Source organism: Protomyctophum bolini, assembly GCF_963924005.1.
Source record: "Protomyctophum bolini genome assembly, chromosome: 4".
NCBI lineage: Eukaryota > Metazoa > Chordata > Actinopteri > Myctophiformes > Myctophidae > Protomyctophum > Protomyctophum bolini.
In genome coordinates this window covers 42,655,924-42,669,423 of record NC_137865.1, presented here as the reverse complement: position 1 = coordinate 42,669,423, position 13,500 = coordinate 42,655,924, and the positions used below count along the sequence as shown (strand labels likewise).

At 41.9% G+C, this 13,500-nt stretch overlaps 2 protein-coding genes across 3 annotated transcripts in view; one reads left to right on the top strand and one right to left on the bottom strand.

The window, feature by feature from the left end:
* Positions 1-137: 137 nt before the first annotated feature.
* Positions 138-7,147, top strand: rlig1 (RNA 5'-phosphate and 3'-OH ligase 1). 2 transcript variants are annotated; one of them, XM_080761586.1, is made up of 7 exons: positions 138-327; positions 2,139-2,247; positions 2,750-2,845; positions 2,951-3,067; positions 4,884-5,081; positions 5,182-5,351; positions 6,075-7,147. In XM_080761586.1, the coding sequence occupies exons 1-7, from the start codon at positions 232-234 to the stop codon at positions 6,270-6,272; spliced, it is 984 nt and encodes a 327-aa protein (XP_080617712.1). In that variant the 5' UTR covers positions 138-231; the 3' UTR covers positions 6,273-7,147. The 2 variants fall into 2 exon arrangements, with proteins under 2 accessions (XP_080617712.1, XP_080617711.1); XM_080761585.1 differs by having other exon boundaries at positions 2,130-2,247.
* A 760-nt stretch (positions 7,148-7,907) lies between these two features.
* cep290 (centrosomal protein 290) overlaps positions 7,908-13,500 on the bottom strand; it is a 51,231-nt gene continuing 45,638 nt past the window's right edge. Inside the window, exons 45-52 of the mRNA XM_080761249.1 lie at positions 13,231-13,317; positions 12,923-13,087; positions 12,682-12,804; positions 12,190-12,359; positions 11,286-11,427; positions 10,751-10,818; positions 9,101-9,192; positions 7,908-8,662 (exon numbers count right to left, since the gene is read on the bottom strand). Coding sequence (XP_080617375.1) covers positions 8,418-8,662; positions 9,101-9,192; positions 10,751-10,818; positions 11,286-11,427; positions 12,190-12,359; positions 12,682-12,804; positions 12,923-13,087; positions 13,231-13,317 — 1,092 coding nt within the window. The 3' untranslated portion in view covers positions 7,908-8,417. The remainder of the gene's footprint in view (positions 8,663-9,100; positions 9,193-10,750; positions 10,819-11,285; positions 11,428-12,189; positions 12,360-12,681; positions 12,805-12,922; positions 13,088-13,230; positions 13,318-13,500) is intronic.

The window sequence follows — 13,500 nt, the reverse complement described above, 5'->3', positions numbered from 1 at the left end:
GAATACTTTATTAACAGCACGGAAAAAAGCACAAGAAAGTACAGTTCAATACAAGGTCTGCTAAACATAGCTCGAAAAAGGTAAAACAAAATTCTCATTAACGACGCATGCGCACAGAGCTGAGCAGTCATCGCAGTTTCCGCACATGGAGCGAGCAGCAGATTCCAACCAAAACAAACGGTCGAAATTCGAACGTACTGCTCGTTCTTTTATTGATTACAAAACAAATATATGAAAATGCCACGTCTCGGTTCCGTCCAGGAGAAAATACCGTGTGTTTTCCAGACTGAGGTGAAAGAAGAACAGTCCAGAAAACGCGACTGCCAGGTTTGTGCGAACAGCAGCGAAACAGCAGCCATTGATCAGTGTATCTTTCTAGTAGGAATCGGATTGGAGCTGTAAGCACGATGACAACCGAAATAGCATTACAAATCGTATATTAAAACTCGTCCAAATTAGTTTTTGGATTGGTTTGTGCACTGCCATCACCATTAGTATTTGGTTTGAGGTTAAATCAAATGACTATAGTCTTTACTCTTTAGGACAGGCAGTGTCATGCCATCCTCATCCCTCCTAGCCTCCGTCCAAGAAAATGCATCCCTCCCATCTCGAGTTCTGCTGTCATCTGTCTGCTGTATTAAAGTCCTGCAGCTGTCGAGCGTTTAAATAAATCACATGTACAGCTGACTGAAAGTGGACTGATGGCTGAGGACGATTTATGAAAAATAGATACCACAAAAGTTAAACCAAGTCCAATAAGTGTCATCTGTTAATGATGTTATGTTGCACTGAACAGTGAATTAATAGCCCTTTCTTTGCCACGGTTCTCAACATGGTCTCAGGGGTGGTCTTTTAGATGGGTCCCAGGGACATTTTATGAGTCCTTCAACAACGTTAGAGTACAGTATTGCATCCCAGGATTCCTGAAGGGTGACAACTGTGACATGATGCGTCCTTTCTCAATGTAGTGAGTCTAAAGCCCAAACCACACCAAAGGGTCGTGTTGGGAGTCTTGGGACAAAACAGTTTATAAGGTCAACCACACCAATGCAACTGATTGAGTTGCATTGGTGTGGTCTACCTTAAAAAACGTTTTGTCCCAACCCAACCATTTGGTGTGGTTTGGGACAAACAAATTTGGTACCTAACTCCAGTGATGCAAATATATTTGCATCACTGGAGTTGGGTACCAAATGGACTGTCTGGACCCCTCTGAATATTTATTTTATAGAGGGACAGGCAGTAGGCTGACAGGAAATGGGGGAGTGACATGCAGCAAAGGCTGTCGGGATCGGGAGTCGAACTCGTGGCACACTGCCAGACTCTGACTACCGGCCAAGGTGCCTGGACCGCTGAGCCACGGCCCAGGCCTGAACATTATTTTTTAGGATAATGTGAGGATTTTTCAGTATCTATTGGGTCATTGGGTTTGAGTACCCAGTACCCCTCCCCGGTTATGATATTAAATCTCATGAAGTGGGGCCTGTGTGGCCTAAATGCAAAACAAACTGGGGGTCCTTCAAAATTAAAAAGGTTCAGCATGTCAACTATGTGTGTTACGTCTGTGAACTTTCCTTGGTTGATTGCATGATCTTGTTGCTATCAGTTATGCGGTGCAGACATTTATGAGACGTCATGTTGTCTGTTTCTTCCACTACATTCTTTGTGGACCTGCAAACTGAAGGTCCCACACTCCTTACTCGACAAGTTTGACAACGCCAGGTGCACAAGCCCAATGGTTACGCATGGACGCGTTCCTCGAGGGGGGGTACTGTCAGGGTTGACGTCACGACTACCTAGTCGTTACGTCACCTCCTCCTTTTATAAGGCATCGTGCCAGAATCATTCTCTGTCGGATTATAAACTACAGTCAAGTGTAATAATATAAACCTAAGCCTTAAAACTAAGCTTATCTTTTAACTTCGTCCATCTTTAAACCCGAAATCTCATCTACTCGGCAAGCCTTTAGTCAAGACTATACTCCTCTCGAAGCTAGGAGTTACACCTGGTCAACACTTCCGCTCTTGTGACCACGGAACATTCTCAAACCCTTACAGAGATGGTCAGTTAAAATGTAGTGATGACTGATGACGTATGATATGCAGTTCATTATTGGTCTGTCTCCTCAGCCATTTCAGGTTGTTGCAACTGAAAATGTGAATCCTGTAGCACTGGAAGCTCACATTGACTGTGCACTTGCCACAGAAAAACTGGATGGCACGTGCTGTTATGTTTCAGATTATAAAGGTGAGTTGTCATAATTAACCGCTTGAATTTTGTTGACTGGAGTTCCCCACAAAGTCTGTAATTGGTCCCCTCCACCTACTGTATACACTATACACAGGTTTAATGTTTGTCTTTAGTTCAATGTTTGTCTTGACAATGAAGGGAAGATTTACGTCATATAGTCTCTTTATTGTTAATTTAATATATTAGCGCCCCTCACTTCACAGAGGTGTGATTTTCCCCTCTACACATCGCTTTGCTGAAAATTGACGATCTAGGAGTTCACAGCGCATTGTGAGCTTGTAGATCTGCTATTTCCCCCTAATGTTTGCCTATTATGACATGCCCAGAATTGTGTCTGTATAAAAAAACTGTAAACTGTAGGACAGATTTCCCAAAGGTGCCATACCCATTTCATTTTCTGTTTCAAGTATATAGCCTGTACTAGGGCTAGTGTTACATTTTTCCAGAAGTGAAATGAAATATACCGGTAATTGAAATTGACATGTTTTTCTGTCTCTAGGTCGACCTTACCTCTGGGCTCGACTAGACAGAAAGCCCAACAAACAAGCAGACAAGAGGTTCAAAAAGTATCAACATTCTCACAAGGGCTCTAAAGGTAATGGCAATAAAATGGTATAAGTTCTCTAATGGTTCTGGACTGGACCATTTGTATGTAAGGTTGGACGGCAGATAACTCTAATCCTGTGTTGGTTCTTTATAGGTTTCACATGGAACTTGGAGGAGGATTTTAAGACGGTTCCGGCAACATGGATCCCAGCTCACAGCGTCAAACATCACAACGGACACCCTCTGCCCGATGAACATGGACACACGCCAGGTCAGTCCTTCAATGCGTTAGGAAGGAAAACCAACCCATTTAGTCCTGGGACACCTATACGCTCTCTGTGTGTAGTTGTTGCTATATACAGTTTATTCATTCATTAATGGGTTAAAGCTGAAATCCAGGACTTATTTTAATGAATGAAAATATATTTTATTTTATTAAGGGAGATATTGAGCATACGACACACAGTATGGCATCCCCCTTGTATCCACCTTCACATTCAGTAGATCCCATCCACATTTCTTGTGGCCATATGTAATTGGCCACAAACTAGGACTATAGTCCTAGTAGAAGTAGGAAGGACTATAGTAAATAACAATAAAGAAATTATCGTAAACCGTTTGTAAAAGAAATCCCCAAAAAACAAACATTTTCCACTTTGGATGCCCCCGCCCCCCTTTAAAAATGGCAAAAATGAAATAAAGCAGCAAATGAAAAAGGTTTAGCACTCTTACTTTATCTAATAAAAGTGATTCACACCTGTGTGAAGTGAAGGGCGATCTTATCGTACATCATACATCATCTCATTCCGGCCAATCAGAATTTGCGTTCTCACCTTTGTCTTCAATGTTTGTGTTACGCAATGTTTGTAAATTGTCCATTCATTGTCCATTCACTTTTGAATGTCCATTCATTTGTCCATTCATTGTCAACGGGATTTAATGTTTGTGTTTAGGACAAAGTTTGTGTTCGCACAAGCTGGACATAGGAGGGGCTAGTATCGGTCCTCAACAACCTAAAACATGAACCGTGGTTGAAAAAACAAAACAACAATGTTGTCCTTTAACCAATCGATATGGTAGAGTAGGTTTTATTACAGTACAACTGCAGTGGTTGGCTCCTTAATCTTCTGTGGAGAGATTTAGACTGCCTGGTAGGACACCTACTGGTTAACAAGGTTACAGTTGCACTGCATCAGACTGTAGATGGATAGATGTGCAGCCATATTTACATCATTGCAATTACCCCTCTCTGCTGGGAGAGGGAGACAATGTACATAAGACTTAGTTATGGATTAGCTTTTCTTTATTGGAAACAGGGCAGTGGAGACTGGAGAGATGGGAAGGTGAGGGTATCACGAGGGGATCATGACATGGTTGACGTGGTCATCGGTGCTTACTATCTGTATCGCTCCTCGTGTGTCCTGCTCAGTGTGAGACGATTCCATGTTGTGCAGTTTTACAGCAGCTTTCTTTTTAAATATAGCTTGTGCACATTGTAGTCCCGTGTAGTCTATCTCTATTGCTTTTGGAGATTTTTTTTAATTTTATGTGATATTGATAGATACATGTAGATATTGTTTGATTAAAATTCCATTGACAATGGATGGACAATTTTGAGTGTTTGTGTAAACACAAACATTGGGTGAAACAAACATTGAAGACGAAGGTGAGGACCTCATCAAACCCTGTACACTCACTGAAGACCCACTCCATAGTATGGCCAGACCTCATCAAACCCTGTGCGCTGCCACCCTTAGATCTCCATATATGTTCTGACAATCCATATGTTGAATTTGTTGATCTGACCTCATCAAACCCTCTACACTCAAGACACGCTCCATATATGGCCAGTACATGATTAATTCCTGCCTTAACCACTGAATCCAACAGTTAATAGTCCAAAAGGGGTCTACAGTACACTAGGCCCCTTCATTTTTACCCCCATGTAGACTAAATATCTTCACTGAAAATGTTGCCCCAGAATCAGGATGCTATTGTTTATGTGGTGGAAAACAAAACCATTCTGTTGCCTGTTAAAAGCCTCACACTGCGTTTCTGCTCTGGACTGATGGATGGTTGCGGTCTAGGTTGGGTTCCAGTAGAGAAAGACAACAAACAGTACTGCTGGCATTCCTCCGTAGTGGACTATGACGCTGGTGTAGCGGTGGTTCTGAGGCCCAGCGCTGAGAATGAAGACGTGTTGGAGATCGCTTCGGTTCCACTGGCCAATCTGCTGGAACAGACACTGGAGCTGATTGGAACCAACATCAATGGGAACCCCTATGGTAAGTGTGGTTCTCAAAGTGGGGTCTATTCTATACCAGTTTCTTTCCGAATTGCGTAAATTGACAATAATAATCCCCCCCCCCCCCTCCCCTCTGAGAGGAATGGGAAGTAAGAAGCAGCCCATCCATGCCCTGGTGTCTCATGGAAGTGTGCGTGTGAGAAACCCTCCGAAGGTGGACTTCCATCAGTTGTGTTCATGGTTCCAGAACAGTCCAGATGGCGGTGTCGAGGGCATCGTGTGGCACTGTAATAATGGCACTATGGTCAAGGTATGTCTGCTGCTGGCGCTCCTGTTTTGCGCATGTTATTATAGGAGATGTTTTGAAGTAGTGAAAATGTACAATATCTACAGCAACTTCTGGCTGTTTGTCTGTATATACTGTCTGTAGGGCAGGGTTCCCCCAATTAGTTTTCCCCCAAGGGCCAAATTATGTCTAGGGTACCAAACCGAGGGCCACAACATTCGGCTTAAGTGGATATAGTAGAGAGAAATGTTATGACATAGCGGTACATTTGATCATAAAAGACATGAAAAAACGAATGATAATAGTGCAACGTTCTTCTCCCCTAAGTTGTATTGCCTTTTAATAGTTATCCTGTCCTTGTTGAGCTGTGTAACTGTTTTGAGAAAACATGACGATAGACATCACTAAAATGTTGTGATATTATTATTATTACCCAGCATTAGATTAAGATATGCTATAATTTCTTTTTAATGTGAAGTCTGGCTGAATCTTGCAACTATGATCTCTGTGGTTTAGGGTATTTTTATTTTTTGATTGACTAGCGTGCCATTTCAAATGTACATGGCTGACTCCCATTGGATTAGTATTACCCCAGGAAATAATAATCACGGACGGCGTCTGTTTTTTTTTAATCCAGTGCGAATCGACCATGTCTGTAATAATTACAGGCCAAATTACCTACCTAAACGGGTATTTCTGAACCTTACAACGAACAATAAATTAACATTTTTGGTCCGACCATTCTAGGTCCATCGACACCACCTGGGCATCCGGTGGCCAGATGAGAACACGTCCCTGGGAAGCAGGCCTCTGGTCATCCACGTTGAAGAAGGGACAGTGGAGGAATACGACGACGTCGGCACCAATAAGGACCTGTTCACGTCCTTCTCCAGGCTGAACGGACAGCGCTTCAGCCGACTGCTGGACGTTCACTTTGACTCGTAACTCCAGTCAGACTTTGAGAGACCCCCCCACAGTCCCTCTGGGCACACTTTAGCGGACAGCTGCGGACAGAAGAAGCTGTGTATTACGTAATTTCCGAGTTTTTAGACAGCTGGTGGATGGAAGAGAGCGTTTCCGGGAATTCTTTTCCATCCACCAGCTGTCTAAAAACTCGGAAATGAGCTTCTTCTGTCCGCGGCTGTCCTCTAAAGTGTGCACACACACAAAAAGGCTGGCAACATTCCTTTTCCTTAAAGCCTCCAAGCTGCTGTGAAGTATACGGATTGTGTTTACATGGTTGGGATTTGAACATTTGCCAATTCCTCTTTGACTTTAATTGCATACCTGGTTTTGCCATTAATTATCCCTTTGGACCATGTTGACGGTTTCAATTAAATCTTTAAACTCTACTGTTAGACAAATATATGCTCTGTTCCATTCTATAGATAGGCGTATAATTTAATTACCCAGTAACATCAGACTGAAGTGAGGGGTCAAGACTGTATTCCATTTGGTAAGTTTGGAAGTGTTTATATAGTGATGGTGTCAACTGACAAGTGACCAAATGGCTGAACTTTAAATTACAAAGAAATGTTGCATATGATATATTGTAAATATGGAATTCCAGATGTTATATTTGTAGGTGGACCAATGAATGAACGGGAATGTAAAGAGATTTGTTTTATATACATAAATATTTAAAAAGAGAGACAGAAGAAGGTTGCATGAAATTGTTTTATTGGCATACAAATATCAGGAATCTCATACTGTAAATATACATATCCTTTAAAAAAAAATTCTACCTCGCCTGAACTTGGTATAAAAAGCAGCTGCCTTTGAGAAGAAGTAAGCATTACATTCTTTATGATCTAAGTCAGTGATACTCAACATCAGGCCATTATGACTGGCCCACCAATGAAAATCTAAAAAAAATCTGGAAAATTGAAATAAAAATAAATAAATCTGAATGAAGTTATCTTTAATTACATTATTATAAGTAATACTATTAGAGTTGTACTATTACTCAAACGAAAATAAAAGCTTGGGGGGGGGGGGGGGGAGATGCAATGCAAATGAAAGACATATACTGTGTATCCCTATTCCCTGACATAATTTTATAGCTAAACGGACAGAATTCTATTTTATTTGAATGATGAAACCCAGCTGCCATTAATAGTTGGAAATGGAAATTGCGGAAATTGCAGAAATGGTGCAAATGGAAATTGCGGAAATTGCGGAAATGGTAATTGCGGAAATTGCTCTTCACTTATAGCTATCTATTTTCAGGTAGATTGTTTTATTTTACTCAGTCAGCCATATCACTACTCATTTTTTTTCATGAAAAAGGTCATACCTGGGTAATCTATTTTCAGGCAAATTGTGTTTATTGTATTTTATTTTACTCAGCCATAACAATTTATTTTCTGTTAACCAACTTGCTGGCTGGCAGGCAGGCAGACAGCTACTCATACACAGGCAGACAGACAGACAGCTACTCATGGAGAGAGACAGAAGGTTGCATGAAATTGTTTTATTGGCATACAAATAGCAGGAATCTCATACTGTAAATATACATATCCTTTAAAAAAAATGTCTACCTCGCCTGAACTTGGTATAAAAAGCAGCTGCCTTTGAGAAGAAGTAAGCATTACATTCTTTATGATCTAATTCTAAGTCACAGCTACATGGATCCAACATTAATGCACTAATGCTCATTATTCAGTGAACCCTCGATTAGAAAAGCTTTATGCAAATGACTGGTTCATAAGAGTAACAACCAAATATCTGACAACCAGGAATTGGGATCACAAACTTTTTATAGTACATTTTTTAGAATAAAAATAAATACAATAGGGCTGGTTACCTACCGAGGCATTGATCATGAGCCAGTGTCAAAATGTATCAGAATTCAGCTGATGGCCATTACACTGTTAACCCATTTAGGCATGACCTCGAAATTTAAAACAATTCTTCTAAATCCTTTTAAAAAGTTATCTGAAATAAATATTTTCACGATTTTTCAAAAATAGCAGACCTACAAGCTCGTAGCGTGCTATGAGCTTGTAGATCTATTTTTCAATAGCTAAATTACAACATAATGTTTAAAACACAAAATGGGTTAACACAGGTACTGAAAAGATATAGCAGTTAAGTGATTGACACCCTGGGAATATCAGCCGCCACACCAAACCGTTCACACACTTTTTTCAGTCGCTCCTCCAGCAGGATGTTTTTCTTCACCTCCAAATTGTAGTTGAACTTTAGGTCTTCGATCTCCTCAAAAAAGGTGGGGTCGAAGTTCTCAAGTTCCTTCTTTAGCCTTTTGACCTCCGCTTGTAACTGCGCGTTCTCTCTCTTGGATGAATTCAGAACGGTTTTAAGTTCAGCGTAACCTGAGAATCCAGAGCAGTATGATGTTACAGATGATTCTTTACCAGTCGCTTATGTTAAGAATGGCAGTTTGATGGAGAGGTTTATTATGTGGGTGATGATTGGAGCTATAGAGAATATGGCAGTCTGAGGAATTTGGAGGGAATATTGTCATGGCCAGTGGGGTTGAAGGGCATTCGGTCTTTTAAGAAGGAGAGGGTGGCTTCAAGAGGCTGGCCCTCAATCTATGTTTAAAGTTACAGAGTTATAGAGTGAAGATGAGGAGTTGGCAATAAGTATGTGTGAATTCCAGAGTAAAGAACCTCTGACTTTAATGGAGAACTGGCTAAGAGTGGTACGGCTGAAGGGAGGATGAATATTGTCAGATTGGGTGCTTTGCTTTACATCAAAGCGCCCAGAGTGGGAGGGCAGTTTGTTAACCAGCGTTGTTGCAACCTCACCTGATTGAGAGGACGTTTCTCCATTTTCAATTTGATTGCTAAGCCTCTGTTTGAGTTCCAGTTTCTCCTTCTCCAGCTTACGGTTGGCCAATCTTCAGATACAAAATGGAATTGTTAATATATCTATCACCATATGCAAATTCATTATTTAAACAGTGCATTTAAATGCACTGCAGAGGCAGGAAAAGTACATGAAAAGAATGAAATGCAAGCCGATTTGTCCATCAGTCACTTTTGCAAGTAAACGCCACCATAAAGCCTAAACATACTGCTCGAAAGAATGCTGATGCGGACACTTAAAGCTACGCAAAATAGTTTTCACGTGCTGTGTTCTGTAATGTGTCACCTCAAAACTGGAACACCATACATACAAGCATGACTTGCTTGGAGCAATTAATTAAGGGTTGCAGCCAAGCAAGTAAGCAACAATAGAATGAAGCGGTTTTCTTGTTCTGCTTGGTCTTTCATAATATACTGTAGGTTATAGTTTCAAATGTAACTTACTAATTATTACCTCCACGGGCACATATTGAGTATGTATGTCATGTTGACAGACTGCTGATTAATTTGTATTATAGTTGGTTTTATTTTATGTTGATTCTTTTTGATGTGTGCATGCATGCTTTTCTTTATTATTTCATTTTGAATTACAAGTTGCAGTGTTTTGGAAGCCAGTCTATAGACGAATTCACAGAGGGGTGCCCTGGGCACGGCCATTACTGAGGTGTAATCCATGGAGCAGGTGCTCCGTAGGCCAGGTGTAGCTAATCAGTGCTGCTGCGCTTAATGGTACACCTCAGTAATGGCCGCACCCAGGCAAGCCTCTGTGAATTTGTGGCAGCAGGTCTGCCATGTAGACAAATTAGTTGAACAGGTGCAGGGCACGAGCTAGCGATATAAAGGCTCTCCCTATTTAAATTGGAGAGAGGCAGTTTTGCCCTAGACACAGTGACGCACAGAGAGAACTACAGCAAGGACCTGGATTTGAGAAGGAACCAGGGAAGGGAAGTACAAATCCTCATGAACAAGACACTTTAATATGCTATTGGATTTTAATCACTGGAACTTGTGGTTGTGCATTCTGCATCTTGCAGTGCTTTTAATGACTTTACCCTGGACGGCTCAGTCCTTTTTCTTGGACATTTAATTGAATATTGATGCATTCCCCTCCTATTCCACTGCTTTGTTATATAATGGAATACAATAACAGACTTTGGACTTCGTGCCTCACTGTGTGGATTTGTGTGGTCTCTCCCAATTGTGGCCACATCTTATAACTGAATTTGATTGTTGACACTACTGGTAACGTGCACCAGGGATGCCGTTTTTTTTGATTGATTGAAATATAACAGTTTGCAGAATTACAGTACATTTCAAGCACAAACTCAATACAAAGACTTAACTGTGAGTGGACGACCCAATTAAGCATTAAACTTGTTTACAAGTGGCATGGGAAAGGTTGTGCCACATTTGCGTTTGCTTACTTGAGTGTAGTATGTTTCAGGCTTTAGTAGTATTCATCTGGTGGGTCTACACACGGTATTATACAAAGTGACAATATTTTGACAGTATTTGGTGAATTCTGGGCTTTAACAAACTATGGGAACAATTTTCATCCCCACATGTTTGTCAGCACAAGAACAGTGTTACCGTAGTGCCTGGAGCTCAGTAGTTGGTTCTCTCATTCCCCTGATAGTGGGTTTCTTCAACATCTCAACCTGGAGAATGTAGACCACACAAACGCATGATTGTGAGCTTGTAGAATAGCTATTTTCGCACAACACTGTCACTGTCCTATAACGCAATTAGAGGTGGGGCGATTCACGTACCTCCCAATACGATATCGATACCTAGGGTGCCGATTCGATAATGCTGATCCCCCCCCCCTCCCACTTTAAAACAATTCTAAACAAAATAAGTATATAAGTTCAATCATGCTAGAACAGTGTAAAACAATATAGACCATTAAAAGTAGCAGTGACTTCAATGCAGCCAGATAACGTCAGTCGTCAGTCTTTCTGACATAAAAAAAGATTCAGAACTTTGCGATTAGATTTTAATAGCGTGGCATTAAAAATCGTGGTATATTCGTTTTTTCGTGATTAAACTAACGTTGCTGTGTAGTGTGGTTGATCAACAAGATGAGAAAGGCAAAATCACTAAACTATATGAAGTAAGGTTGTACCTGATCTTCAAGATGATGTACAGTCTTAAGAGTTCTCTCCTCCCTGTCGCTGACATCCTTAAGCTGTTGTTTGAGCTCCGAGACGCTGGACGTCTTCTGGGAGAGCTCCTTCTCTAGTTCCCTCATCTTGTTCTCAAACATCCTGAGGACCAGAAAACATGGCTGATTTACACCCTTTTATAATGTAACAACTAACAAGAAGACACCATCTGGGCCTTTACTCTACCTCCTAAAGTGTAAGTGTATGTAATTGTATATAGCGCTTTTATCCAAAACGCTTTACATAGATTGTGAATTACATTCACCCATTCATACACCGAAGGCAGAGGAAACCATGCAAGGCACCAACCAACACATCGGGAGCAATTAGGGGTTCAGAGTCTTGCTCAAGGAACTCTGGGGTAGCCTGTGATCGAACTGGGTACCCCTAAAGGCCTATTCATAATCTGGATTTTCGGTGGTGAGGTGACCACCGCTCGGGTGGTGATCTGACCACCGAAGCTGAAATAACATTGAGCGGTAGCGAGTAAAAACAGAGAGAAGGGCTGGAGCGGTGGCGGTGGTTTGCTCTTCACCGCGGCTCGTGACGTCATGTTGTAGTTTGGTGGTCACCTAACCACCGAAAATCCAGACTATGTATGAGCCTGAAGCCACTGCCGCAGTGCCGCCCCATGTGTTTTATGTTTCAATTTTGCAAAGTCGGGGAGGTCATGTTTTCACCGGTCGGTCAATAGTATATTTAAAGCAGTTGTGGTCTTGGGGAGCAGGAATTTGCACAAAACCTGCTGAAAAGGTTGGAGCTGATTTACAATTTGCCAAAAGCGGTTGTTGTATGCAGTAGGCATGACACCAAATGCACAGAGCAGATTAACATTAACACCACAACACTCTGAGACTTGCTGACCTGGTTACAATAGAAGCCTTCCACGTCTTGCTGTCGGCCCCCTCTGGGATGGAACGGGAATAGGCAGCATGTAACCTCTGCTTGGTTTCTTCCAGCTCCGCCTCTAGCCTCTCATTGGTCACCTCCAGGCTGGTCCTTTTCACCTTCAACCTCTCTGAAGCCTCCAATTCCTGTAGAAAAAAAGGAAAAGAACTTAAGTGATCCATGAAAATGAGGGGAAACAAAAATGGAATGGAAATATCCATCCATCCATCTTCAACCGCTTATCCGTAGTCGGGTCGCAGGGGCAACAGCTCCACCAGAGTGCTCCAGACTTCCCTCTCCAGAGCAACATTAGTGACTTCCTCCTGGGGGATTCCGAGACGTTCCAAGGCCAGTGAGTCGATGTATTTCCTCCAACTGCGCCTTGGTCTGCCCCGGGGTCTCCTCCCAGTGGGACGAGACATGGAAATATGAATGAATATATTGGCTACCCAATAGTATTTTACTTGCCCTTTTTATCTCCCTTCGTAAGCGTTCGTTCTCCATTGAAATCTTCTCCATTCCTTTGGTTTTGGATTCAAGGCTGGAGTTCTCCTCTGCTTCAGTTTGCTTCTTCAGTCTTTCATGGTCAGTCTTAAGGGGACATACAGTACAGTACGGACAAAAGTTGGACGTTGGTGAGAGTAGAAATATCTAATAATCTTGTGTTACAGACAAACCGATTATTTATGGAATATGTTTTGGTGTTAACCTTGAGTTTGTCATGTTCCTGCTGAAGGGTGGAGAACCTTTCCTCGAAGCCAGTCAAAGAGGCTTTCTTCAGCATCTCGTTTTCCCGCTGCACCCTGTCCACCACCTTCTTCATCAGACCGATGACCTTCTCAAGTTCAGGCGCGGTTTTACCACTGTGACCATCCTGGATGGGAAAGGGTTAAATGTGAGGTCGATTCTAGAATCAAGAGTGGGGCGTTTTCTTATGTTTGTGTTTTCTATCGGTGACAGGCCTCGACAGGCGAGGGGTTCAAACGAAAGTACGTTTACAGTGCAGAGTCAACATACTCCGCGTACGAGGGACAGTCTTTTCTCCACCTCCACCTTCTCCTTTTTCAAAGCGCTGCACATCTCTCTGAGGTGCGATACTTGATCCTGTCAAAGAACACAATGTACAAGAATTAAATACACCTATAACACACTCACATCATACATCCCAATGCACAACCTTTTGACACACACACACACACACACACACACACACACACACACACACACACACACACACACACACACACACACACACACACTCCATGATTTTAGGTCTAACTCAGATAA